The 26,471-nt window shown below is 50.5% G+C and overlaps 1 protein-coding gene across 6 annotated transcripts in view; it reads left to right on the forward strand.

The window, feature by feature from the left end:
* Positions 1 to 26,471, forward strand: part of R3HDM2 (R3H domain containing 2) — a 74,980-nt gene that overhangs the window by 24,179 nt on the left and 24,330 nt on the right. For 4 of the 6 annotated variants that reach the window (XM_014958900.1, XM_014958898.1, XM_014958901.1 and 1 more), the window contains 12 exons: positions 9,527 to 9,725; positions 11,394 to 11,435; positions 12,277 to 12,363; positions 13,699 to 13,825; positions 14,978 to 15,056; positions 15,839 to 15,898; positions 17,468 to 17,608; positions 17,955 to 18,063; positions 19,171 to 19,266; positions 20,846 to 20,877; positions 20,973 to 21,026; positions 24,938 to 25,170. In XM_014958900.1, the coding sequence (XP_014814386.1) occupies positions 9,558 to 9,725; positions 11,394 to 11,435; positions 12,277 to 12,363; positions 13,699 to 13,825; positions 14,978 to 15,056; positions 15,839 to 15,898; positions 17,468 to 17,608; positions 17,955 to 18,063; positions 19,171 to 19,266; positions 20,846 to 20,877; positions 20,973 to 21,026; positions 24,938 to 25,170 (1,228 nt within the window). In that variant the 5' untranslated portion in view covers positions 9,527 to 9,557. The remainder of the gene's footprint in view (positions 1 to 9,526; positions 9,726 to 11,393; positions 11,436 to 12,276; positions 12,364 to 13,698; positions 13,826 to 14,977; positions 15,057 to 15,838; positions 15,899 to 17,467; positions 17,609 to 17,954; positions 18,064 to 19,170; positions 19,267 to 20,845; positions 20,878 to 20,972; positions 21,027 to 24,937; positions 25,171 to 26,471) is intronic. The other 2 variants (XM_014958902.1, XM_014958904.1) reach the window with 1 other exon arrangement.

The raw sequence follows: 26,471 nt of genomic DNA on the forward strand, positions 1-26,471 counted from the left end.
TGAGGGGAGACCTTCTTGCTCTCTCCAACTCCCTGAAAGGAGGGGGTAGAGAGATGGGGGTCGGTCTCTTTTCTCAAGTCCCAGGCGACAGGACAAGAGGAAATGGCCTCAAGTTGCCCCAGGGGAGGTTCAGGCTGGATATTAGGAAAGATTTTTTCCCTGAAAGGGTTCTCAGCTCTTGGAATGGGCTGCCCAGGGAGGGGGTTGAGGCCCCATCCCTGGAGGTGTTCAAAAGCCGGGTTGATGTGGTGCTGGGAGGTCTGGTTTAGTGATGATGCTCCTTGTTTGTTGTGGGGGTGTCTATTTTTGTCAGTGAGGTTGACGGTTGGCCAAGATGATCTTGAAGGTCCCTTCCAACCTAGAAGATTCTGTGATTCTGTGAACCACGGTCCTTAGACAGAGCAGGTAATTCACAAAGGTGAGGGAAGCAAACCAGCCCCGTGGAGGTGCCAGCGTGAGGGTGCCATTTGTCACATGTGCAATAGGACAGTAATAGCAAGTTGACACTTACCCTGATTTTTGTGTTTGCATTGATTGAGGGAGGTAACAAAATAACTGATTATATTCATTTTTTTTTGCCCTGAAAGTATCTTGTGGTTTGAGATGTTCTTCATAATGAAATCTGTGCGTGTAGTGCATAACAGAGCTACTGCCATGATGGTAATTCAGATACTTCCCATACCACACCTACTGGCTATGGTGCCATTTAACAGGGCTGACTGCACTTGCACTAGGGAACAGGCTTTTTAGAGCTATTTGAAATAAAGAAGAGCTCTAGGATTATGTATCTTCCCCGTGATTCCATTCCTACCTTCAGCTGGAGTCTTGGAGGTGAACCATGGCCACCATGGGCTGTTGCAGACACCGGCAGTTCCAGATGGTGAAACAGGCTTGGTAGCCCCTGGGCTTAAGCCCCTCAGAAGGACGATACCAAGCTGTGTGGTGGTGTCGATCCACCAGAGGGACGGGATGTCATCCAAAAGGACCTGGACAGGCTGGAGAGGTGGGCCCAGGTGAACCTCATGAGGTTCAACAAGAGCAAATGCAAGGTTCTGCACCTGGGCCGGACCAATCCTCGCCACCAATACAAACTGGGGGGTGAGGGATTGGAAAGCAGCCCTGAGGAAAGGGATTTGGGGGTGCTGGTGGAGGAGAAGCTGGACATGAGCAGGCAGTGGGCACTCACAGCCCAGAAGGTCAATCCCATCCTGGGCTGCATCAAAAGCTGCGTTGCCAGCAGGTCCAGAGAGGGGATTCTGCCACTTTGCTCTGCTCTGGTGAGACCTCACCTGGAGTCTTGTGTGCAGGTCTGGAGCCCTCAATAGAAGAAGGACACGGACCTGATGGAGAGGGTCCGGAGGAGGGCCACGAGGATGATGAGGGGGATGGAGCACCTCTGCTCCGAGGACAGGCTGAGGGAGCTGGGGTTGTTCAGCCTGGAGAAGAGGAGGCTCCGGGGAGACCTAAGAGCAGCCTTCCAGTACCTGAGGGGGGGCTACAGGAAGGCTGGGGAGAGCCTGTTTAGAAAGGGCTGCAGTGACAGGACGAGGGGCAATGGCTTCAAGCTGGAGGGGAACAGCTTGAGACTGGAGATGAGGAGAGGGTTCTTCACTGGGAGGGTGGTGGAGCACTGGGACAGGTTGCCCAGGGAGGTGGTTGAGGCCCCTTCCCTGGAGATATTCAAGGGGAGGCTCGATGGGGCAACCTGGTCTAGTTGGGGGTGTCCCTGCTGACTGCGGGGGGGTGGGACGAGATGCCCTTTGGAGGTCCCTTTTGGCCTGGGCAATTCTATGACTCTATGATGTAGACAGTGTCTCTCCTGGGGGGCAGAGATGGGTCCCTCCAAGGGGATTCTCTGCCTTTACAGCACCAACGTTACGTCAACAGCCCGGGGAGCCACAAGCACCTTCAGCTGCTGCAGCGTTTGCTCAGCAAATGGGAGGTAGAGCTCGATCTGGGGGCTTTCCTTGGCTGTGGATGAAGATTAACTGGTGTCTCTCACCCTCCTTGGAGTTACCTGGGAGGGATGTGTTTGGAGACCTTTTGATATTCTGCAGGATTAATTTAGAGGGCTTTCAGTCTCACCTGCATTTCCTGTCTCCTTGTTCATACGAGGTTATTTCCCCCTTTTCCACCTGAAGTCAAACCCTTCCATCTGCATCATAATTTCACCTCTTTGATGTAATGTGGGGGTGGAATTAAGATTTAAAGCAGTGACTAAGCACTGGGAGCCCATTCACTGTGCAGTCAAATACATCTGGCCTCCTGGTTTGGTTTGGGGTTTTTTTGCTAGGTTTTATAGGATCTGTGTGGTGGTGAGAAATGAAACCCCTCTCTTCAGCTGATACTTAAAAAAAAATAAACAATGGAGAGAATTGGGGAGAGGTGGCTTCTTTGGCTGAGACAGTCTCAGCCTGGGGGTGTTCAGGAGTGAGGTTTTTTGGGCTTTCTCACTGAACCAGGTGCTTGTTCTCAAGTTTGTTACCTCTGTGGGGCTGTTTTCTCCAGCAGGAGAGAAGAAGAGGGTGCTCCAAAGGCTCTTTCCCTGTTTGGTTTTGAGCTGAGGCCGCAGACTTTTCACGGGACACCCCCGTCAGCACTGGGCAGGCACTTACATTTTGCAGAGTAGACTGGGACCCCCCCATGGAGACTGGGAGGGAATCATAGAATAGAAACATAGAGTTGTCCAGGCTGGAAGGGACCTCCAAAGGGCATCTCGTCCCACCCCCCCGCAGTCAGCAGGGACACCCCCAACTAGACCAGGTTGCCCCATCGAGCCTCCCCTTGAATATCTCCAGGGAAGGGGCCTCAACCACCTCCCTGGGCAACCTGTCCCAGTGCTCCACCACCCTCCCAGTGAAGAACCCTCTCCTCATCTCCAGTCTCAATCTGTTCCCCTCCAGCTTGAAGCCATTGCCCCTCGTCCTGTCACTGCAGCCCTTTCTAAACAGGCTCTCCCCAGCCTTCCTGTAGCCCCCCCTCAGGTACTGGAAGGCTGCTCTTAGGTCTCCCCGGAGCCTCCTCTTCTCCAGGCTGAACAACCCCAGCTCCCTCAGCCTGTCCTCGCAGCAGAGGTGCTCCATCCCCCTCATCATCCTCGTGGCCCTCCTCTGGACCCTCTCCATCAGTTCCATGTCCTTCTTCTATTGAGGGCTCCAGACCTGCACACAAGACTCCAGGTGAGGTCTCACCAGAGCAGAGTCAAGTGGCAGAATCCCCTCTCTGGACCTGCTGGCAACGCAGCTTTTGATGCAGCCCAGGATGGGATTGGCCTTCTGGGCTGTGAGTGCCCACTGCCTGCTCATGTCCAGGGAGATGCTTCAGGAGCCGCGTGGCCTTTGTTGGTCCTGCTGGCCAAGCCCTTTCATCGCAGCTTCTTGTTGCATCTGGTAGGTAGGGCTCTAACACAGCCAAAATGGTACCAGCTGCTGTGCCCTGGCAGAAAAGGAGAAGACAAAAGCCTCTGTGAAGATGCCTCGGCGCGGAGCGAGCGCTGCGCTGCCCGTCGGAGTCGGCAGAACTGAGGAGGTTTTCATGCCTTGGATTTGCAGCACCCTCCACCTCACCGCCTCCACTTCTTCCTGTGAAAACCTTTCCTTTCCAGCAGACGCCGCGCTGCTGGGGAAGGGGAGCAGAGGAGGGGGAAGCTAAATCACCCCCCGAAACTTGGTCTGGTTGCTCCTGGTGATAGAGCCTGTTGCCATGGAGCTGAGCTTCCCATTGGTTGACCTGGAACCCAATGAGCAAATTGTTCATTAGAGCATCAGCGTTTAACCTTGCGGGAGGTACTTACTCAGTGATGTATGATGCTGATGCTGATGCCTTCCACAGAGGGCTGAAGTGAAACACTCCAATGCTGAGAAGAGGCCACTGCTTTTCCCCCCCGTCCCTTCTTGTTTCTTACTTTTAATTACCAGCTGCACCAGCAAAACCTGGACTTCCTGCCCAGTTCTCCCAGTGCTCAGAACTGACTTTGATCGGCCATCGGAGCAGTGTGGTGGGGACTGTCCCGCCCGCCAGTGAGTCACCAGCCTCGGGACATTTATTTCGGAGCCCTCAGAGCACCTTACCCTGCTTAGCATGTGATTGGATGTGTTTTGTTTCTAAATGTGCTTTCTTTTCGATTTTATAACCAGCCTGAGGATGGAGAAAGCCGCTGTGGTTATGGCTGTGTCAGGGTTTCTTCTCAGCACTGAGGCTCTGCAGCCTTCTCTGTGGCAAAAACTCTTTTCCATTAACGTTTATGACCTGGGCTGAGTCTGATAATATGTTTTCTCTGCTCTGTTGAATGCTTTTTGGAGTGAGGCTCAGAAAGCAAAAAAAAAAGAATCGGTTAATAACCAAGGGAGGAGATGGAGGGGGAGTGAGTCAAGATTCTTGTCTTTGAAGCAAATTATGAAAGCTGTAAGCATGAAAACTTGCTTCTGTGGCCACGCACTCATGTTTATTTCCTTTCCACCTGAAAACTGAGAGGTAGCTTAACTCTCAGCCATGGTGGGACAAGGTACCTCAGATACCTTTATCCCCTTGCAGCAGAGGAGCATGAGTGTAGGCAGCTCCTCTGCCTGGCAGCCATGTGTCTCCTCTGAACCCTCATTTCCCTCAAAGGAGCATGTCTGTACTCTGAGGAACAAGACCAGGAAGAGTGTATTTAGCAGGTGGCTTCCTGGCTTCCCCAGATTTACTGCTGGATCCATCCTAACTGTAAAGGCAGATGTAAAAGCAGCCCTGAGGAAAGGGACTTGGGGGTGCTGGTGGAGGAGAAGCTGGACATGAGCAGGCAGTGGGCACTCCCAACCCAGAAGGTCAATCCCATCCTGGGCTGCATCAAAAGCTGCGTTGCCAGCAGGTCCAGAGAGGGGATTCTGCCACTTGACTCTGCTCTGGTGAGACCTCACCTGGAGTCTTGTGTGCAGGTCTGGAGCCCTCAATAGAAGAAGGACATGGACCTGATGGAGAGGGTCCAGAGGAGGGCCACGAGGATGATGAGGGGGATGGAGCACCTCTGCTGCGAGGACAGGCTGAGGGAGCTGGGGTTGTTCAGCCTGGAGAAGAGGAGGCTCCGGGGAGACCTAAGAGCAGCCTTCCAGTACCTGAGGGGGGGCTACAGGAAGGCTGGGGAGAGCCTGTTTAGAAAGGGCTGCAGTGACAGGACGAGGGGCAATGGCTTTAAAATGGAGAAGAGCAGATTTAGACTGGAGATTAGGAATAAATTCTTTACTGGGAGGGTGGTGGAGCACTGGGACAGGTTGCCCAGGGAGGTGGTTGAGGCCCCTTCCCTGGAGATATTCAAGGGGAGGCTCGATGGGGCAACCTGGTCTAGTTGGGGGTGTCCCTGCTGACTGCGGGGGGGTGGGACGAGATGCCCTTTGGAGGTCCCTTCCGGCCTGGGCAACTCTATGATTCTATGAAGTTTCTTGCTTTTATTCCCTGCCTCAGCAGGCCCAGCTGCTGCCTGCTTTGTCGTGGCTTGGCAGCTGCAGACAGCACCAAAGGAGAAGGCAGCAGGACTAGAATCTGGGGTGAAGAGGGACAGAGTGTCTCAACTGGCTTCCAGACTCAACCCAAAAACTCAGTGGCAGCTTCCCCACCTTCTGTCACCCCGTTGTTCTCTCTTTTTTTTTTCTGACACAGATTTTGTGGCTTCCCTAATGTTGCTCCTGTGTCATCTTTTCCTCTCCCTGGGCTTGGTCCCTCCAACCCCACCAAGTCCTCTGAACTTCCACGTTCTCTGCGAGCCCCTGTCTGTCACAGGGGGGGGGTCACGTCTGCCACCCCCTCACTGCGTCCCCCAGCAGTCTGGGGGGAGCAGGGCTGATTCATTCACACAGAAAGGAAACCTCCTCTTGCAAGCGTCGCTGTTGGGAAGCACTAAAAACGCGTGTTTCTGTGAATTTTATGTGCAGAGATAGATCCTGGAGGACTGCTGTCAGGGACGGAAGCTTTATCAGGATGGGACAGCCTACAGATGTCAGCTCAGTGTCTCTGAGTCGTCTTTTCTGGAAGAGGAGAGGGAAAACTGATGATACTCCCTTGGCTGTGATGCTGAAGTTACACTGCAGTATGAGGAGAAAAGATCCCATTGCCCTTCTCAGATATGACCGAGGTGCTTGGCTTGGGGCTAAAAACCTGTTAATAGGGTGGCAGTTGCAAAGAGAAGGAGCTGTACAAAACCTGCTCTATTTTTGGGCAGGAATTCCCCTTTAGATACGTGGTGGTGGGGTGCAGTTCAGGTGCATCCTTCTGCCTCCCTTCCCCAAATCTCCTACAGATCCTCCTGGATCCTTCACGAGCCACCCCTTGGCCTGGGGGTGAGGCTGGAGCAGTTTCCTACAGCTTTGGGACATTTTGAGGAGCGTGGAGGCTCCAGCTTCACTCCCCACAGAATCCAGACTCCTGCTAAAGAGGGGGGGAGTGCAAATCAAGTGTTCCCTTTTCCTTTTCCGACCTAGTTCTTGCTGGAGGCATCGCAGCAGAGCAGGAGTCACTCGTGGCAGGGCTCACCTGGATACCTAACCTGCTGGGATGCAGGATGGACTCTCACAGCTGGAGAATGGATGCCCCAGTGATGCCCAAAGGAAGCTGCTCCCTTGCAGGGATGCTCCAGGAGACACCAGTGGGATCATCCGTGGTGCTGCGTTATGTCCTGCTGTGCCTGGAAGGGGCAGGGAGTAGAAAGTGAAGGAGAAGGCTCTGGGGAGACCTTAGAGCCTCTACCATTTCCTAAAGGGGCTCCAGGAAAGCTGGGGAGGGACTCGTGATCGAGGAGTGGAGCTGTAGGACAAGGGGGAAAGGTTTTAAACTAAAAGAGGGGAGATTGAGATGAGATCTCAGGAAGAAATTTGCTGTGAGGGCGGTGAGAGCCTGGCCCAGGTTGCCCAGAGAAGCTGTGGCTGCCCCATCCCTGGAGAGGTTCTTCCAGCAGTTCTCTCCAGTGAGAAATAACCTTGTTTTCACCCAGTGCTGGGATGTATCTGCTTGTCTATAGCAACACATAACATCCATCCTCACTCTCCTACAGATAGATGTGTCTGTCTGGAAACGTGCTGGTTCCTGTGCATCAACAGAGCTTCATTCATATTGGCTTTTTTTTGCTTTCCCTGACCCCTTTTTCCATGAATTTTCTGGGGTCAACGGGCGTATTTCCCACACAACATGGAGGTGCCATTTACTCAAGGTCTTGGTTTTACTCAAGGTCTTGGTTTAAGTCACTTTTTCCTTTTCCTTTTCCTGGTTTTCCCCTCTGTGACTCTGAACTGGCAGCGATGAGTCTTATTGCTGGGGAAAAGCTCATCAGGGATAAGTGTGGAGGAAAGTGAAGGTTCCCCTTTTTGGCAGTAAGTGTCCTGTCCTGTCCTCTCCCTCCCAGGCACATTTTCTGGGTGGTTCTGGGTCCCCCCCACCCCGGGGGTTTGTCTGGACCACGGCATTTTCAGTTCTTTGCCCTCAAAGTGTGAATGAGTTTGTTCCAAATCCCTGTGAGACTCCAGGAACTAAAAGCACTCTCTTGCTGGAACCGATTCCAGAAGCTGCAAGAAGAATCAAATCTGTGTTTTATGTTCAGCAGCCCCTCAAATTAAGGAGGAATGAGGATGAATTAGTTAATGAATATTAGCAGTTCCCATGCAGAGCCAAGAGCTGATAAATCTCTGTGAGATCTGACTCTTTTTCAGCCGCGTTCTGCCAAAGTAATTAATAAAACAAGTTGTTAAATGTCAGCTGTGTTTTCCAGTGCCCGGGCCTTTTGTTTGAGCCTCTCTCAAATTTAGGCTTCCCCCTTTTTTTTTTTTATTTTTGGAAACTTGTCTTGCTGGGCTTGCCTTTTCTCCTGCCTTTATCCAGCCTCCTCATCTGTCGCAGGACACAACACACTGGGCTTTGCACGGGCAGCATCTCTACAGTAAACATGGTTTTTGGGACCAGAATCCCTCATGGGTCCTACATAAGCTGGTTTTGCCCGTGCTCCAGCTCAAATTTACCTGCTTGGAAAAAAGAAAAAGAAATAAAAAGGACAATATATGCAAACTCTTCATATATTGCCTGCTTTGAGAAATAAGTTACAGGACTCAGATCGGACATTCAATCTAAGAAAGGAAAGAAAGAAAGAATGAAAGAAAGAAAGAAAGAACTCATCAGTTTTATTCCCTGCTTGATTATATAGAAAATCTGCATTAAAAATATTAATCCTGCATGCTGGACATGTATGGTAATAATTTCTATTTTGTACCATTTTCTTGTTTAACTATAGCATGTTGATCATCGATCGTAGATTTCTGTTGTTGTTTTGTTCCATCGATAAGAAAAGCATCACAAGTTATCAAACTTTTTACTGCTTGTGCAGTTTTGTTCATTGGTTTTGCTCTTATTTTCTTTGATGGTTGTTAGCTTGTAAATATCTGCTACTTCAAACTGCACAGGAGAAAAAAAAAAACCATACAAAACCAATAATATTTCAGCAGGCTGGTTATACGGTTTGTTTGGTATTAAAGAGATACTTAAGGGAAAAAAAAAAAACCATACAAAACCAATAATATTTCAGCAGGCTGGTTATACGGTTTGTTTGGTATTAAAGAGATACTTAAGGGAAAAAAAAAAGTTATGGGCATTTTGCATTAGAAAAAACCCAACTTTGTATATCTGGTGCACTTTTAAGTCAGCTGGGAGGGCTGAGAGTTCAGTTCTAGGTGATCGTTTTGCAATTAACACTTAATTTGACAAATGGGTGTGTGACACGTTCCTTGCTCCTGTTTCAGACTGAGGCACATGTTGCTGCCTTCTCTGGATTCTGCTCTAATTCAGAGGTGGCCTCAGGGACTCTGGGGGCTGCCTGTGTTCTTACTAATCAAAAGGAAGCAATTAAACACGACTTTGTCAGGAAGCATTATTTTTTTGCTCTTAATCTATAATTTGACTGTTACTGTCTGGCCCCCACTTTTCCTGAAGTATCTACCCACGGGCAGCCAGAGAGAAGATAACGGGGATGGTGTTATTTCCCAGGAAGAGCCAGAACAATGTCTTGGTTATGAGGTTGTTTTCTCACTGAAGATTTGACAAATTGTGAGGATTGGGGGGAAAAAACTGCCGATTTTTGGTTGTTGCTGGTCCTGGGACATGAACTAGGTGCCTTCTCTGGGTGCTTGAGGTTATTTCACCTCCTAAATTCCCTGCCTCTGGACGTTTTCATGAGGACTACCCTCAGTGTCTCCCTCACATCCAAGAAGTTTGAGGGCAGAGTGCCTGCACTGGGATCCTCTGTGTATCTCAAGAGGCTTTATTGGTCTCTGCTGGTGTCTCCAGAGTCCTGGTGAGGATGATGGAGCTCCTGCAAGGTCCCCTCAAGCCAAGGGCTGTATCCAAGGGGGTGATGGGTGGGCTGTGATTGCTTGCAGTGCTTGGTTTGGGGTTGTTGTACACAAGATTACTTACAAGGAAGTTAAAATCTATATCTGGAAGAATTTGTGTTCCAGATAGAAAGTCTCTCCATCCCCTGACTCCCTTCTACCCGTTCTGTCACCTCTTCTGGCAGGTGCCCGTTGCTCCGTTGTAGGGCTCTGAAGATGTCAAACAGCAACACGACGCAGGAGTCTCTGGAAATAATGAAGGAGTCTGAAAAAAGGGTGGTTGAGGAATCCGTGAACAAAACCAAATACGTATCCAGGTCACCCAGCAAGGAGGAGCTGGAGAAGGATGGGGGAGAGGAGGTCAGCGTGCGCCAGGAATCTCAGGTAAGTGTGCAGACACGGGGATTGTCCCACCAGCCCTCTCCTTCCACTTGGCAACCCCAAACTTGGTTGGTTGGTCATTGTCTCTTCTGAAAGGGGCCTAAGCCTGTGCCACCACCTCCCATGGGGGTACCATGCTCTACAGACTGTTGTTCACAGGCTGCTCTTTTCCTCTTGAGCTGAATCTTTTTTCTGCTCAGAGTGGAATAATTTAAATATTCCTTGAGCCTGGGAGAAAACAAGACTAATGTGTCCAGTTTTGGGCCCCCTACCATAAAAAAGACATCGAGGGGCTGGAGCGGGTCCAGAGAAGGGCGACAAAGGTGGTGAGGGGTCTGGAGAATAAGTCTGATGAGGAGAGGCTGAGGGAGCTGGGGGTGTTCAGCCTGGAGAAGAGGAGGCTGAGGGGAGACCTTCTTGCTCTCTCCAACTCCCTGAAAGGAGGGTGTAGAGAGGTGGGGGTCGGTCTCTTCTCCCAAGTCCCAGGCGACAGGACGAGAGGAAATGGCCTCAAGTTGCGCCAGGGGAGGTTCAGGCTGGATATTAGGAAAGATTTTTTCCCTGAAAGGGTTCTCAGCCCTTGGAATGGGCTGCCCAGGGAGGGGGTTGAGGCCCCATCCCTGGAGGTGTTCAAAAGCCGGGTTGATGTGGTGCTGGGAGGTCTGGTTTAGTGATGATGCTCCTTGTTTGTTGTGGGGGTGTCTATTTTTGTCAGTCAGGTTGACGGTTGGACAAGATGATCTTGAAGGTCCCTTCCAACCTAGAAGATTCTGTGATTCTGTGCTCCTGGGGGCATTTGTGCTCAGTCCCCACGTTCTAGTCCCATGGCTGTTGCCTCCCTCTTATTCCTTTCTTTGACCTAAGGATCAGTTAATGACTTAATGTGAAGTGAAGGCATCCTAGGAAGAGCTTGGTTTCAGGAATGTTGCTTGGCCATTGCTTGGCTGTTGTTAAAAATGCCCACATAGGAAGTGAATGTTCTGGGATTTCATTTTGGTAAGGGGAAAAAAAAAAACAAAAAGCTGTGCAAGCATCATTTGGAAGGTGCTGGGACTCATTCCTGCTGCTCTGCTCTCCTGTCACATGTGCTTTTGGCTTCATGTTGAAGAAACGCCCACCTTCAACAACTGCTGGATGCTTCTGTGTTGAAAGCTGGTGGCAGATTTATTGAACCACTGCCCGAGCAGACACCAGTGTCCCTCAGAAAGAGCATGGCTTTGGTCACTTTGTAATGTGGAATGGGGAAAGGTTTCTTAGAAGGTTGGGATGACAGATGACTCAGTGTCTCTTAAATCAGAGCAGCAGTGTGTCTCTCATGATCCACGACGTTAGAACACCCTTCATGTCCCAGGAATGGTAAAATACTTCCAATTTTCCCCACTTGTGTTGTGCACCTTCACCTGTGTGCCCTGAGATTCCACAGTTGTGCTGGTTCTCTCAGAAACAGAGGAACTGGGTCTAGTCCACATGAAGTTTCCTAAGCTCTTAAGCAGTTTTTGCCCACCTGGAGCCTGGTGGGACAGCTCTCCAGGTCTTCCTGTTTGTACCTGCTTCCGTGGTTGTTGGGTAGAGATTTTCTTCAGAATCATTGTGCTGCCTTGCACAGCAAATGCCATTTACACTGTACTCATTCAGCTTAAACTTCTTGCCTTCTCATTCCTTTCTCCACAGAGACGAACTTCAAGTCATGGACATGCCAGAAAAAGAGCCAAGGTATGACATCCCCCTTATTCTTTTGGCCATGCTGAGCCCAGTCCTGATCCCAACCTTAGGGTGATACTCTCAAGTCTTCCCTGTCTCCAAGAAGCAACACGCAACACATGATGGTTCAGAAAACATTATTCTAGTGGTTTGGCCTTAAAAGCCAGAATTCTGTGCCATACTGGAACAGGCTGCAGTTCCAGTTCCTGCTCTGACCATACCTGGAGCAGAAGGTGTCTGTGTATCTTGGGCATTTCTCCAAATTGTTGATCCTGCCTGGAATCTCATGTGACTGGTTGATATTTTTTTTTTCCTATTTGTCACCCAAGTGAGTCAATTTACCAAGAGTCCTGAACGTGCAGGTTTCAATTTAAGCGTTTTCTCTCAGCACTACTACGTTACCCAAAATAACCAAAGTCATCAGGTCAGGCAGGAGAGGTGTAAATGGAACGATGGCCTTTTGATTAAGAACAGTAACAATCTTCACATCTTAAAAAACCAATAAAACAGTTGGTTTCAGCTATATCCTTTGTTAATGGTTTTAATCCTTGCCAGGTGAGTAGGGGAGAGGTTGGAATTGCTCTGGCTGATCAAAAAGTGCATGAGTTAAGGGTGAGCTTTCTCACCTAAAATCTGGTTGGTTCAAATCCCAATCAAAGACTGAAGGAAGAAAATAACTGATTTGCTCTAGGACTCCAAGACTTTGCATATGCCTGGTTTGGTGGGCCTCCTTTTTAGCAGTTTAATGAACAATGACTGCAGGAGTGAGTGGCTTGGTGATGCAGCAGCGTGAATTTAAGTTTGTGTGTTTTGGCTGAGGTGTCTTAACAATAGTCTTCTTTTCCTTCTCCAGTCTAATTCAAAGCTTAAACTGGTCAGGAGTTTGGCTGTATGTGAAGAATCATCTAGTCCCTTTGTAGATGGGCTGCTGGAGTCCCAGGTAGGTCTAGAATGAGACACACTGTGGAGCGTGGAAGAAAATCCATGTCTTGCTAGAAATGATGTCCTGTCCTGAGCTTGTGCCTCTGAGAGCCAAGAATTTCCCAAAAGAAGCTGCTTTTGAAGGGAGCTGTTGTGCCCATGAGCACTTCTGCCATGTGTGATTCACAAGGAATCATCTTCATCCACTCCCTGGGCACCCACAACTCCTCAGAGACCTTCATGCTACTTCCCAAGGACAAGGACAAAGCTGTGCCAGGGCTGCCCAGGCCACCTCACCCTTGTGGTGAACGGGGTACGTGGCCCTCTAAGCCTTTATGAGGGAGTGGAGCAAAAGGACAAGGGGGAGAGGTTTTAAACTGAAAGAGGAGAAATTGAGATCAGATATTAGGGTGAAAGTGGTGAGGCACTGGCCCAGGTTGCCCAGAGAAGCCTCCCCCATCCCTGGAGGGGTTCAAGGGCAGGTTGGAGGGGGCTTGGAGCAACCTGGGCTGGTGGGAGGTGGCCCTGCCCAGGGCAGGGGGTTGGAACGAGATGATCTTTAAGGTCCCTTCCACCCAAACCATTGTATGATTCTATGATCCTATAAGAGTCCAGTTTTGGGCCCCCTACCATAAAAAAAGACATTGAGGTGCTGGAGCGGGTCCAGAGAAGGGCGACAAAGCTGGTGAGGGGTCTGGAGAATAAGTCTGATGAGGAGAGGCTGAGGGAGCTGGGGTTATTCAGCCTGGAGAAGAGGAGGCTGAGGGGAGACCTTCTTGCTCTCTCCAACTCCCTGAAAGGAGGGGGTAGAGAGATGGGGGTCGGTCTCTTTTCTCAAGTCACAGGCGACAGGACGAGAGGAAATGGCCTCAAGTTGCGCCAGGGGAGGTTCAGGCTGGATATTAGGAACAATTTTTTCCCTGAAAGGGTTCTCAGCCCTTGGACTGGGCTGCCCAGGGAGGGGGTTGAGACCCCATCCCTGGAGGTGTTCAAAAGCCGGGTTGATGTGGTGCTGGGAGGTCTGGTTTAGTGATGATGCTCCTTGTTTGTTGTGGGGGTGTCTATTTTTGTCAGTGAGGTTGACGGTTGGACAAGATGATCTTGAAGGTCCCTTCCAACCTAGAAGATTCTGGGATTCTGTAAATGCTGTTGAGTTCCCTCAGAGCCAGCCAAAGGGGCTGGGAGGTGGGTGAGGCAAGAAAGCATCTTCTCTGCTCTCAGAATGGACCCTCTTAGGAAATGGCTCAGATCTGCAGCCTGAATCCCCTGCCTTTCCATGATGCTTTTCTCACTGGTGGCATCTCCAGCAGGGAACATCCAGGGACTCAGACCAGCCTGGTTTGTTTTGTTTCAGGACATCATTCAGTTGCACGTCAGCTGCCCCTCTGACAAGGAAGAGGAAAAGTCCACCAAAGATGGGGCTGAGAAAGAAGAAAAAGAGAAGAACAAAGAAAAGGCACCAAGGAAAATGCTGTCTCGAGGTCAGGGGCTCGTTTGAACTGGGCAGGTCCTGTCTTACCTGCTTTTGAGGATTCTGCTGGCCAGGGGTGCAGTTGTTGGCAGAAGGGTGGTTGTCTCTGCTGATGACTGTACAGGAACACATCGTTTTTATAGCATCCATCTCTGGAGCAAAGCATGGGGAGGGAGGAGGAGGGATTATCTAGATTGGCACGTGCCCTAACAGCCTTGCAGGTTTCCTGCATAGTTATAGTGATTTTGGGTTTTTTTTTTAATGTGCAGATGCAAACCCAAGAAGGCACCCACTGTATAGACTCTTGCTTTCAGTCTAGATTTGATTTCATAAAACCTGCCACAGGTGGGAAGGTGTGAGGTTGCAAGGAGGTGAGCTAAGTTTCTGCTGTATGAGCCTGAATGTATGATTTTAGGGCAGAGAAATGGCTTAAAAAATACACATTTAATCAGGTGAGCAATTTGCACCTTAAATCCATGTACAGACAGCAATTCTGCGCTGGTGCACATTCGGTTTTGCTTACTGCTTTTTCTGCGATTATTTTTAAATTAAAAAGGGGAAGAACAGTTTCTTTAATTTTGAAATTAAAGAGGGGAAGAACAGGGACAGTGGGGCTGGCCAGGTAAATAGCTTGGCGGGGTCAAAAGGACAGAAGTTGCTTGAACAAAAGTGTGATGTATCACACTTAGAGGGGCCGCCTGCATGGAATATCCTGCGTGTGCTCTGAGTGGTTGGTTTTAGGGGCAGTTCCTTCCAAGAACTGCTCTGATCTCCCTCTCTGGCATCCTCCTCCTCCTCATGGGGCCTCGTGCTCATCCTGTAGGGTACGACCCTCCTGCTGCACCTTGGGGAGAGGGTCCGTGGTCCCCGTTGTACAGATTGAGAAACTTGGCCTAGAGGTTGCTGTCGGAGCTTGTGCTAGAAGCTGGCCTCGAGACTGGGTGATACTGGATCTCAACCAGTGCAGTCCTGTAACAGGGCAAGCTTTTCTTCCTCTCTTCCCATCATGACCAGTTGGTGCTGAGAATGGGGCTGAATTTCCTCTGGCAGCAGTGTGGGGAACATCATCCCCCACCCGTGTACCGAGACACACACCTCTGCCCTTTGGTCTGTTCTTTTTGCAGTGTTTTGTTAATTTGTTCTGCTGCTGTTGTTGTTTCAGATTCCAGCCAGGAATATACAGACTCCACTGGAATAGATTTGCATGAGTTTTTAGTAAATACACTGAAAAAAAACCCACGGTAGGTCCCTAGTCAGTAAAACAACTTGCTGATGGAGTGAAGGGAGAGAATACCTGGTGACCAATGCTTCTTTGATTAACTCTTAAACCCGTGGTGTTTCTGTGCATGTGTGTGTATGTATGTATGTATTCATGCATCTTGGGAGGAGGGGGGACTTAGAGCAACTACAGAAAGTGCCTGAAAGTGTGTTTTAGTTTTTGGAATTCAGAGAGCATCACTAGAGCTGGGGCAGTGTAGAAACAAAAAGCGCAACTGTAATTTTATATACTGCAGTCAATCAAAACACGTAATTGTGTGTTACAGAGAGAGAGAAAGAGGAAAAATAATTTGTTTGAATGCAAGCAGGAAAGAATCTTGATTGCTTTAAAAACCTTTCTATAAATGATTGTCAAATACCAACCCCTAAAGGAAATGCTGCTGTGTCAGTAATAAATGTAATCAAGCCAAATGCTGGCACAGGAATAGCAAAGCTGGAGTCTCTACCAGTGGAGCTTCCAGCAGAGCAGAGACTCAATATTACCAAAAGCCAAGCACTGTTAGCAAAACAACTACTTTAAATCAAAAAAAAAAAAGTCTGGCAATTAATTTGCTATAGATGAAAAAAATGTGGAGCTTTTTTAGTTCCTTCCTGTGGAAGGAAAATGTGGGAAACCTGGTTAATAGCGTCGCTTGCTCCAGGTATTTGTGACTTTTTCTCTGTGTCAGGGAGGTGGGGGCCAGGCAGGGAAAGTTGTGTTTCACTGTCTCTAAAAGCCCCCTTTTCCTTTTTCTTTTCTTACCAGGGATAGAATGATGCTACTAAAGTTAGAACAGGAGATTCTGGAATTTATCAGTGATAACAAGTAAGTGATCGTCAAGATTGTGTAAAGCAAAAGAGATCAAGATTGTGTAAAGCAAAAGAGATCTGCAACTTCCAGTTTAAGAATTTGGGCACCCAGGGGAGAAGGGGGTGTCTTTTGGGCACGCTGGTTACGAGGCCTCTTCTTTTGTCCATCCTCTGTCTCCTTTTGTCCATATACAAGGTTTCTGAGTATCATATCGACTGGATATCAGTTCTTTTAACACCATATCTGCTGTGAAGGAGATGGGGGCTGTTGTGCTTCTCTTCCTAGCGTAAATTGGGGGTGGAGAAACCAGGGGCAGGATTCACCTCCTAGAACTTGGAGATAGAAGAGGTGTCTGCAGCAGAGCTTGAAAACTTTATCTAACAGGATTAGAGAAGTCACAGTACGAGTACTAATTCTGGCTCCTGTTCCTGCTTAGAAACAAAGACGTGCATTTCTGCACAAGCTTGTCTTCTTTCAGGAAAGGCATGTTCAGCTGGAGCCCTTGGATCAGTCCAGCTCTGGCTGGGAGAGCAGTGTAAGCCCGTGCTCACACTTAGTGTGAAAAGCTGCACTTGTGTCACCACTAACTGCTTGGAATAGGTGGCACGGTCTGATCTGGGATCTGCTTAAGACATCTCTGGCCTTGATCTGCTGGAGGGTAGAGAGGCTCTGCAGAGAGATCTGGACAGGCTGGATGGATGGGCCGAGACCAACGGGATGAGGTTCAACAAGGCCAAGTGCCAAGTCCTGCCCTTGGGTCACACCAACCCCATGGCCCCTCCAGGCTGGGGGCAGAGTGGCTGGAGCTGCCTGGCAGATAAAGGACCTGGGGGTGTTGGTGGCCTGTGGGCTGAAGATGAGCCAGCAGTGTGCCCAGGGGGCCAAGAAGGCCACCAGCATCCTGGCCTGGATCAGGAACAGCGTGGGGAGTAGGGCCCGAGAGGTGATGGTCCCCCTGTACTGGGCACTGGTGAGGCCTCACCTTGAGTGCTGTGTCCAGTTTTGGGCCCCCTACCATAAAAAAGACATCGAGGTGCTGGAGCGGGTCCAGAGAAGGGCGACAAAGCTGGTGAGGGGTCTGGAGAATAAGTCTGATGAGGAGAGGCTGAGGGAGCTGGGGGTGTTCAGCCTGGAGAAGAGGAGGCTGAGGGGAGACCTTCTTGCTCTCTCCAACTCCCTGAAAGGAGGGGGTAGAGAGATGGGGGTCGGTCTCTTCTCTCAAGTCCCAGGCGACAGGACGAGAGGAAATGGCCTCAAGTTGCACCAGGGGAGGTTCAGGCTGGATATTAGGAGAAATTTTTTCCCTGAAAGGGTTCTCAGCCCTTGGAATGGGCTGCCCAGGGAGGGGGTTGAGGCCCCATCCCTGGAGGTGTTCAAAAGCCGGGTTGATGTGGTGCTGGGAGGTCTGGTTTAGTGATGATGCTCCTTGTTTGTTGTGGGGGTGTCTATTTTTGTCAGTTAGGTTGACGGGTGGACAAGATGATCTTTGAGGTCCCTTCCAACCTAGAAGATTCTGTGATTCTGTGATTATCATTGTCTGTTTCAAAGCCTTCTGCATTCTAATGCTTTCTCCTCTTTTCTCAGCAATCAGTTCAAGAAGTTCCCTCAGATGACCTCGTACCACAGGATGCTGTTGCACCGAGTGGCTGCCTACTTTGGCATGGATCATAACGTTGACCAAACTGGGAAGGCAGTCATTATCAACAAGACCAGTAACACACGAATGTAAGGGGGAGGGAGAACAACTGGGCATCCCCGTCCCTTCCCTACGTGGTGCTACGTGACCCCCAGACGTGGTCCAGAGCAGGCTGGATTCCACATGATGGTTTTTTTTGCCTCCATAAGAAGGGCAGGTCCCTTCTCTAAGAGAGAATAATCCTTCACTTCCAGTCCTAAGTGTATGTATTTGCAAGCTCTTCCTAGTTCTCTGTAATTCTCAGCTCTTGTTGCCATCAGACAGAGAGATTTAACCAACTTTGCACACCCTCTCGCTCCTGGCAAAGCAGTGGTTTTATGAAGATGGTTCTATGCCCATTTTTGCCCTTCTAACAATGTCTGGTTCTTCCTGCAGCCCTGAGCAGAGGTTCTCTGAGCACATCAAAGATGAGAAGAATGCAGAGTTCCCCCAGAGGTTTATCCTGAAACGAGATGATACCAGCATGGACCGGGATGATAATCAGGTAAGGGGTGGCAATGTGTTATTTGGATACCTTGTGGAAGTCAAACCCAACTTCTCTAAGATGAGAACTCCTAAATTTCTCTTGGGTTTCCTGCAGTAACCTTCTTTAATAGAAGCTTCCACCCCATGCAAGCAGCAGCATCTAGATATATCATGAAAACTTTCCAAAGTGGTGTGGAATGTGTGAAGAATTTGTGTGGGTTCTATGGAGAGTACTTTTCTGTACCCTGAATATTGACTGGTGGCTGGGCCAGGCTTTAAGGTGAAGCCTTTTGCTGAGGTTTCCTTGGAAATGCCCTGGAGCTAAGTGTGGCCAAGCAGCTCTCCCACCCCTCCCCGGGGCTTGCAGCTGTGGAGTTGTCAGGACTGGAAGGAAATCATGGGCAAAATGAACCATTTTGAGCTCAGCAGCATTGCCAGGTGTCGGAGCCAAAACCCCTCCTGAGTCTCTGGCTGCCTTTGGGCTGTCACAGGTGACTTCTTCATCTGTGGCTGGTTTCCCAGCGTGTCAGACAGAAGCTGGAATGTCAAAAAGGGGGCAAGACACAGGAGACCTCTTCACCAGGGATCTATCTCGTGCTCTTTGCTCTTGTAGCTCCCATCTTTACGTCGCCCCAACACTTCCCTGTCCCTTGCTTTGGGTCATGTTTCTGAGGTCATCAGGATGGGGAGCTGGTCCCTGCAATGGGTGGCAGTGTCTGGTTTCCCCGTGGTGGCACTCTGCAGGTGTTGCAGCTGCCCAGAAGCACAGGATCTGTGACAGAGCAGGAGTTTGCTCTGCTGGTGTGTGCCCCAACGAGTGGCCTTTTAGCTTGTGACCCCTGGGAACAGACTGTGATGTCCCTGGTCTGTCCCTTCCAAATCAGGCAGAGTTCAGGCAGGGTGCTTGGGCTTGATCCAGGAGGTTGAGCACACTAAGACCTCCAGGATGTTCATCCCTAGACATAAGGTGTCCAGAAGGTAGGTTTAAAGGATGTCGTTGCACCCAGGCATCACTCACACACTCCATAATCCACATCCACTTTACGCCGCTACGTAAAAACCACTGACTGCGCCCTCTGCTCCCACTGGCAACTGCTGACCCTCTGAGTTGTGTTTGTCCCCTCAGATCAGACTCCCCTTGCAGGATGGGAGAAGGAGCAAATCTATAGAAGAGCGAGAGGAAGAGTATCAGCGGGTCAGGGAGCGGATATTTGCACGAGAGGTAAGCTTGGATGACTCACTTGCCATTGGGACATTGTCCAGGTGTCCTTGAGTATGCTAAGAGGTCAGATCTCGTTGCCTTTTCTACAAATTTCCCAATGCTGTTGGTATCTACCATTGAATTCCAGCTCCTAACAAAGATGTCTAAGACGTTGAGATAGAAAAGACACACCTCCAGACACTCCCCAGCCTGCTCCCTCCCTAAATTCCCTGTTTCGAGGGGCAGTAGATGTTGGGGGGACTGGCAGAGGAGGTGGTTTTGCTCCTTGCTGCCCAGCAAGATGATAAGCTCACACAATGGCATTTCTGGGATGAGAAACAAATCAATAGATGAATGAGAAAGAAGCAGCAGCTGCCTCTCTGGTGCTGCAGCTTCGACCTCCTGACAAGCCATGCCAGCCTTGGAGCACCAGGCAGGGCTCTTCACAGGATGAACCTGGGCAGTGTGTTTAATGTCTTTCTTATGAAGTGTCCAGCTTGTTGCTTCCTTGAAACCTCTGCTCCCTCCATGGAAGTCCCCTAAGGTGGAGCTGTGTTCCTTGCTTAGAGAGGCCGCTGTGCTCTGTGGCATTGGGTACTGTCTGCCAGCTGGAGGCAGCTCCCCGTGCTGTGCCAAGCAGCAAAGGATGGAGTCGGGGAGGATTCCAAGTGCCCATCTGCCACGGATCACCTTCAAAGTCCAGGTCCTTGCCTGCTGCTTTTGAGCATCTTGGGGATGAGGCCTTTCATCTGTCCTCATGGGAATTGCCATGTGCCTGTCCAAGGAGGATGTCCTGGCAGCCACTGGCCCATGTCAGGTCACCAGGCTTCAGCTGATGCTCTCTGGCCAGTTGGAACACCCTGGAGGTGTTCAAAAGCCGGGTTGATGTGGTGCTGGGAGGTCTGGTTTAGTGATGATGCTCCTTGTTTGTTGTGGGGGTGTCTATTTTTGTCAAATTGAGGTTGACGGTTGGACAAGATGATCTTGAAGGTCCCTTCCAACCTAGAAGATTCTGTGATTCTGTGCTCATGGACTTGTCTCACACAGACAGGCCCAAAGCCACCCAGATGCAGCAGTAGCTCTGCTGATGGGCATGTACTTACCTTTGCTCTGTGTTCATGGGCTCGGTCAGTGCTTTGTCCCCAACTTCCAGAGGCAGTGGTGATGGTCACCAGGGTAGGCTGGCCTGGTTTTGAGCCCTCTTGCCTTTTTTTTCATGGCTCTGATAATTGTGCCTGCGTTGAGCAAATAAATAAGGCCCCTTGGACATCTGGCCTTGATTGTTCCATTGTCGAAGCTGCCACCAAAACTGCCTTAGAGCAATGAAGTGGGGAGTCAAGGACTCAGATTTGCAAACTCTTGAGAGGTCACTGGTATCAGGAGAAGTTCCTGATGGGCCTGGATGGAGACCCACATGGGACTGGTGTGCAGAAAGCTCAGCAAGACCCCTGAGTCCCCATGGAACTGGTGCACAAACATGTCCGAGTCCCATCCTGTTAGTGCTTTGCTCCTTTTTGCTTTGAATTTGCCCGGGTTTGATGCTTTCAAAGTTACTAAGTCTCTCTTTTCTTCCATCTCCATGTCTTTTCTGTACTTCCAGACTGGCCAGAATGGATATCTCGCTGACAGCAGGTTAGTACTGTTTAGCAGACACTATTTGTATCTCTGCCTTTCTCTTCGGAGAGAGAATCTCTATAATGATGCTTTTTTCTGATGTTAACCGACAGAATCTCCAAAGAAGGCTTTTCTTCTAGTTCTCACAAACGGAGGCAGATTTTTAGGTATCTCTGTGTGACTTATTTTGTACATTGTCCTGCTGAGTAAGTTTGCCCCATGCATGGCTGCTTTGTGAAGTTATTGAAGTTGTATTTTTTGCAACATCGGTTCCTGAGTCCTTTTTTTTGCTGATTCATCAATTAAAACAGAGGGGTGGAACATGGGAATGGCAGGGAGGAATGGGAAAACCAGAGGATTCCAGCAGTTTTCAAACCTTTCTGCCTCGTTTCCCAAAAAGGTAGGAAAGCCCCTGCCCTCACAGTGACAGGGTTGACATCCACTTCAGGTGGGGTTCTCCCTAATCCCTGATTATAAAGGGATATTCCTTAATGAAGTGGCTCAGGCTTCCATGTCAACCAGAGTGGGCTGCAGAGGGCACTGGGAACATGTTTGAGCAGAATTTTCTTATTAAGTAGTTTTCATGTGGATGAAAGGGTTGGAAGGATGGAGCTAAGCCTGGTGCAGACCTAGCACCCACCCAGCTGCAGGAGGCTGCTGGAGCTCTGAGGATAAAGAACAAGATAAAAATGGACAGGCTCTTGCACCTCTTCTGCTCTCATTTAAGAGCCAAAGCTCTAGAGATGAAGCAACTCTGGGTCTGAACAGGGCAGGAGGATCTGAGCAAGGGTAGGAACAGCTTTGCCCCCTCCTCGTGGCTCAGGCTGTCCTTGGAGGGTCACCGTCGTGGAAAACGAAGTGTCCTCAGCACAATTCTGGTGAGACCTCACCTGGAGTCTTGTGTGCAGGTCTGGAGCCCTCAATAGAAGAAGGACATGGACCTGATGGAGAGGGTCCAGAGGAGGGCCACGAGGATGATGAGGGGGATGGAGCACCTCTGCTGCGAGGACAGGCTGAGGGAGCTGGGGTTGTTCAGCCTGGAGAAGAGGAGGCTCCGGGGAGACCTAAGAGCAGCCTTCCAGTACCTGAGGGGGGGCTACAGGAAGGCTGGGGAGAGCCTGTTTAGAAAGGGCTGCAGTGACAGGACGAGGGGCAATGGCTTCAAGCTGGAGGGGAACAGATTGAGACTGGAGATGAGGAGAGGGTTCTTCACTGGGAGGGTGGTGGAGCACTGGGACAGGTTGCCCAGGGAGGTGGTTGAGGCCCCTTCCCTGGAGATATTCAAGGGGAGGCTGGATGGGGCAACCTGGTCTAATTGGGGGTGTCCCTGCTGACTGCGGGGGGGTGGGACGAGATGCCCTTTGGAGGTCCCTTCTGGCCTGGGCAATTCTATGATTCTATGACTGTGTCCTGGAGCTCGTGTGTGGTGGTGGCGTTGAAGGCAGGAGCTATAGTTTTCAGCTCAACCCTGGGGTTGTAGTAAAACTCACTCAGCAAGTGGCAAAAAAAGAAAAATTTGTTGATGTGTTTGCAGCTTTAGGAGCTGAGCTGCAGCCAGGGCTGCGCCAGGAGCTTTTCTGACTCTTGTGCCCAGTCCCTGAAGAGAGGGACTTCGTGGTTCCTGTAGTGGGGAGAGGGAGAATGTGTGGGTCTCAGGACCATTTTGAGCTCTGGACAGAGATAGAGAAGCTCTTGAGGAGATCAGGGTTCCCTCAGTGGTGGTGCTGGAGATGATGGCTGTGTAAAGCCACAGACTTACTGCCCTCAAGCCCAGAATTTGGGGAGACACAGCACCTGTCTTGCTTGCTTGGAAGCCCTCTGTTCGTGCTGCTGCAGCACAGATCTGATTCCAGGGAGCTCTCTGCTGGTGGACACGCTTGGAGACAGGCTGTAGTCTGTCAACCCCAGGCAGCGCTACAGGCTGGGGGCAGAGGGGCTGGAGCTGGCCGGGAGAAAAGGACCTGGGGGTGTTGGTTGACAGTCGGCTGAAGATGAGCCAGCAGTGTGCCCAGGTGGCCAAAAAAGTCACCAGCATCCTGGCCTGGATCAGGAACAGCGTGGGGAGTAGGGCCCGAGAGGTGATTGTCCCCCTGTACTGGGCACTGGTGAGGCCCCACCTTGAGTACTGTGTCCAGTTTTGGGCCCCCTACCATAAAAAAGCCATTGAGGTGCTGGAGCGGGTCCAGAGAAGGGCAACAAAGATGGTCCGGAGGGGTCTGGAGAATAAGTCTGATGAGGAGAGGCTGAGGGAGCTGGGGGTGTTCAGCCTGGAGAAGAGGAGGCTGAGGGGAGACCTTCTTGCTCTCTGCAAATCCCTGAAAGGAGGGGGTAGAGAGATGGGGGTCGGTCTCTTTTCTCAAGTCCCAGGCGACAGGACGAGAGGAAATGGCCTCAAGTTGCGCCAGGGGAGGTTCAGGCTGGATATTAGGAACAATTTTTTCCCTGAAAGGGTTCTCAGCCCTTGGAATGGGCTGCCCAGGGAGATGGTTGAGGCCCCATCCCTGGAGGTGTTCAAAAGCCGGGTTGATGTGGTGCTGGGAGGTCTGGTTTAGTGATGATGCTCCTTGTTTGTTGTGGGGGTGTCTATTTTTGTCAGTTATGTTGACGGTTGGACAAGATGATCTTGAAGGTCCCTTCCAACCTAGAAGATTCTGGGATTCTGTGATTCTGTAAGGAAGGGGAATGGAAGGAAAGGCATGGCTGAAGCTGTAGGGCAGTGCTGTCCGAGAGCAGGGGGTGTGGTGTGCCTGGAGTTTGGAGAGCATTTGTAGAAAAAGCAGAACTTTTTGGCTTAGCAGTAATCAGCTTGAGAGGGGTCTGGGGTCTCAGGGAACCAGAGTGTCCAGCTGAGTCAGAAGAGAGGCCGTGACGTGCCCCTTCCCCACACACACAAATGCTCTGGACATCACCAGGAGCTGCCTTTGGAGTTTAGGTTGGAAAGAGCCCAAGAGCTCGTTAGGTCAATTGTCATTTGGGGTTTGAGGCTGCACAGGCCAATTCCTTCACCTCTTGAGGGATATAACCATTGGACTGATGTTCCAAGAGATGTATCTTCTTTGACTCTCACATGCTCTCAGCAGCCCAGGGCATAACCTCAGAAGTTCCTTCCCAGCCTATTTTTTTTCCTCCAAGACTGTGTGGAGCTGCTGCCAGGTTCAGCACGAACATCTCTTCCAGGGTTGTCTTCCTCACCGTTCCGCTCTGGTGAAGGCCCAGGAACCTGTTATGGTGCTTATGATCCTTAGCTGGGCTGATAAACCAGGCTCACTGCTTGGGATGTTTCCCTGATACTCCCTAAAATCCTGCTGTGGCCAGACCTGGCCTGGGGCTAAGGGAGGGTGATGAGTGGGAGCCCAGCTCTGGGCACAGCCATGTCCCAGTTCCAACTGGGCAGAAAACCTCACCAGGGCTGGTGTGGAGAGCGGCCTCGCAAGATCTTCATCAGCCTTGTCTCAAGGGGGGATCTGATCAATGCCTAGAAATACTTAAAGGGTGGGTGTCAAGAGGATGAGGCCAGTCTTTTTTCAGTGGTGCCCAGTGACAGGACAAGAGGAAATGGGCACCAACTTGAACGTAGTAAGTTCCATCTAAACATGAGGAGGAACTGCTTTACTTTGAGGGTGGCAGAGCCCTGGAACAGGGCCTGGGCAACCTGCTCTAAGAGGACCTGCTCTGGCAGGGGGGTTGGACTAGATGATCTCCAGAGGTCCCTTCCGACCCCATATCATTCTGTAATTCTGTAATTCTGTTAAAAGCTCCCTGTTCTGAGACAGGGAGGGCTTTAGCAAGGGATGGTGCTCTTCCCCTGCTGGCATCTCTTCCAAGCTGGGATCTGGCTGGGGAAAAGGGGCCAGGAGCCAGGTCTGATGGAAGATCAGCAGTGGCTGGGTCTCCACAGTGCATGCCCAAGAAATGTGTGAGCCAGGGTGTGTGTTGGCTGTCACATCCCTCTACCAAGTGCCACCGTGCTGTGTCACGGTGCCTGGGCTCACCAGCCTGGTGTGGTGGCACCGATGCAGGTCCTGCTGCTGCCCCTCTCCATGGGGAGGTGCCTTCTAACTCCTTTGGGTCTCTGCAGGGGCAACCGGGACAGTTTGAACCGGGCCTCGGGCAGCCGCCAGAGCAGCACAGAGAGTGAGATAAAGTCCCTGGAGCCTCGGCCCTGGAGCAGCACGGACTCAGATGGCTCCATCCGCAACCTGCGACCACCAGTTACCAAAGCCAGCAGCTTCAGTGGCATCTCCATCCTGACACGGGGGGACAGCATCGGGAGTAGCAAAGGCAGCACCGCCAGCAGAACGTCCCGGACAGGTACGGTACTAGTTTCCCTGCACACTTTCTGCCAAAGGAAGGAAATGATTAAAAATTTTTACACTAAAAGGGTTATTAAGCATTGGAATGGGCTGCCCGGGGAGGTGGTGGAGTCGCTATCCCTGGAGGTATTTAAAAGACAGGCAGATGTGGTGCTTAGAGATATGATTTGGTGGTGGGTTGTGTCAGCGTTGGGTTGATGGTTGGACTCGATGATCTGAATGGTCCCTTCCAACCTCAGCAATTGTATGATTCTGTGAAAGGGAACCTGGCAGACATCATCTGTGTCCATATTGTGTCCAGTTTTGGGCACCTCAAGACAAGAGAGATATCAAGGTGCTGGAGTGAGTGCAGAGGAGGGCAACGAAGCTGGTGAGGGGGCTGGAAAACAAATCGTCTGAGGAGCGGCTGAGGGAGTTGGGACTGTTTAGTGTGAGGAAGAGGAGGCTGAGGGGAGACCTCATCACTCTCTACAACTTCATGAAAGGACACTGTAGAGAGGTTGGTGCTGGTCTCTTCTCACAGGTAATTAGTGACAGAAGGAGAGGGAACGGCTTCAAGCTCCAACAGGGGAGGTTTAGATTGACCATTAGGAAGGAATTTTTCACCCAAAGAGTGGTCGGGCGTTGGAAGAGGCTGCCCAGGGAGGGGGTGGAGTCCCCATCCCTGGCTGTGTTGAAGGGCCGTTTAGATGCAGTGCTGAGGGACATGGTGTAGGGGAGGACTTTGTAGAGTAGGGGAGATGGTTGGACTCAATGATCCCAAGGGTCTCTTCCAACCTGGACCATTCTATGAATCTATGATCTTCAGGCTGGGGGACCGTGGCTCATGATGCTCTGGTCAGTGGCTCTGGTTAAAATTGGACATGGTTGGCATCATCTGAATGTGTTTGGTACCTGGGCGGGTGTGTACCAGTTGGTTCATCATCTGCTTTTTCAATACTCACCGTCACATCTTCTTTCTCTTTAGTAGAGTTATCTAAGACAAAGTACATTGTTTAGTCCCATGGACTTGACCCTGGAACTTGAGCTACCAATTTTCTGTTGTTTTCTCTCTCCTGCTGTGGTACACCTTATGTTGCCTTTCCTGTCTGCTCCTCAGAATCCCTCAGAGCCCTAAGGAGACTTAGTCAGAGGGAACCATCTGGCACTTTTCCTTGCTTTCCAACAAAGGAGATCCAAGGAAGGGTGTCACCAATTAGTCCTATCTCATCAGACACACATTCTACCTCATCAGACAAAGATTGTGTTAGTTGGGATCTGCCTACGATGTTCTCTCAAAATGATTCACTATAGTCCTGA

This window comes from Calidris pugnax, unplaced genomic scaffold, assembly GCF_001431845.1.
Source record: "Calidris pugnax isolate Ruff unplaced genomic scaffold, ASM143184v1 scaffold384, whole genome shotgun sequence".
Taxonomy (NCBI): Eukaryota; Metazoa; Chordata; class Aves; order Charadriiformes; family Scolopacidae; genus Calidris; species Calidris pugnax.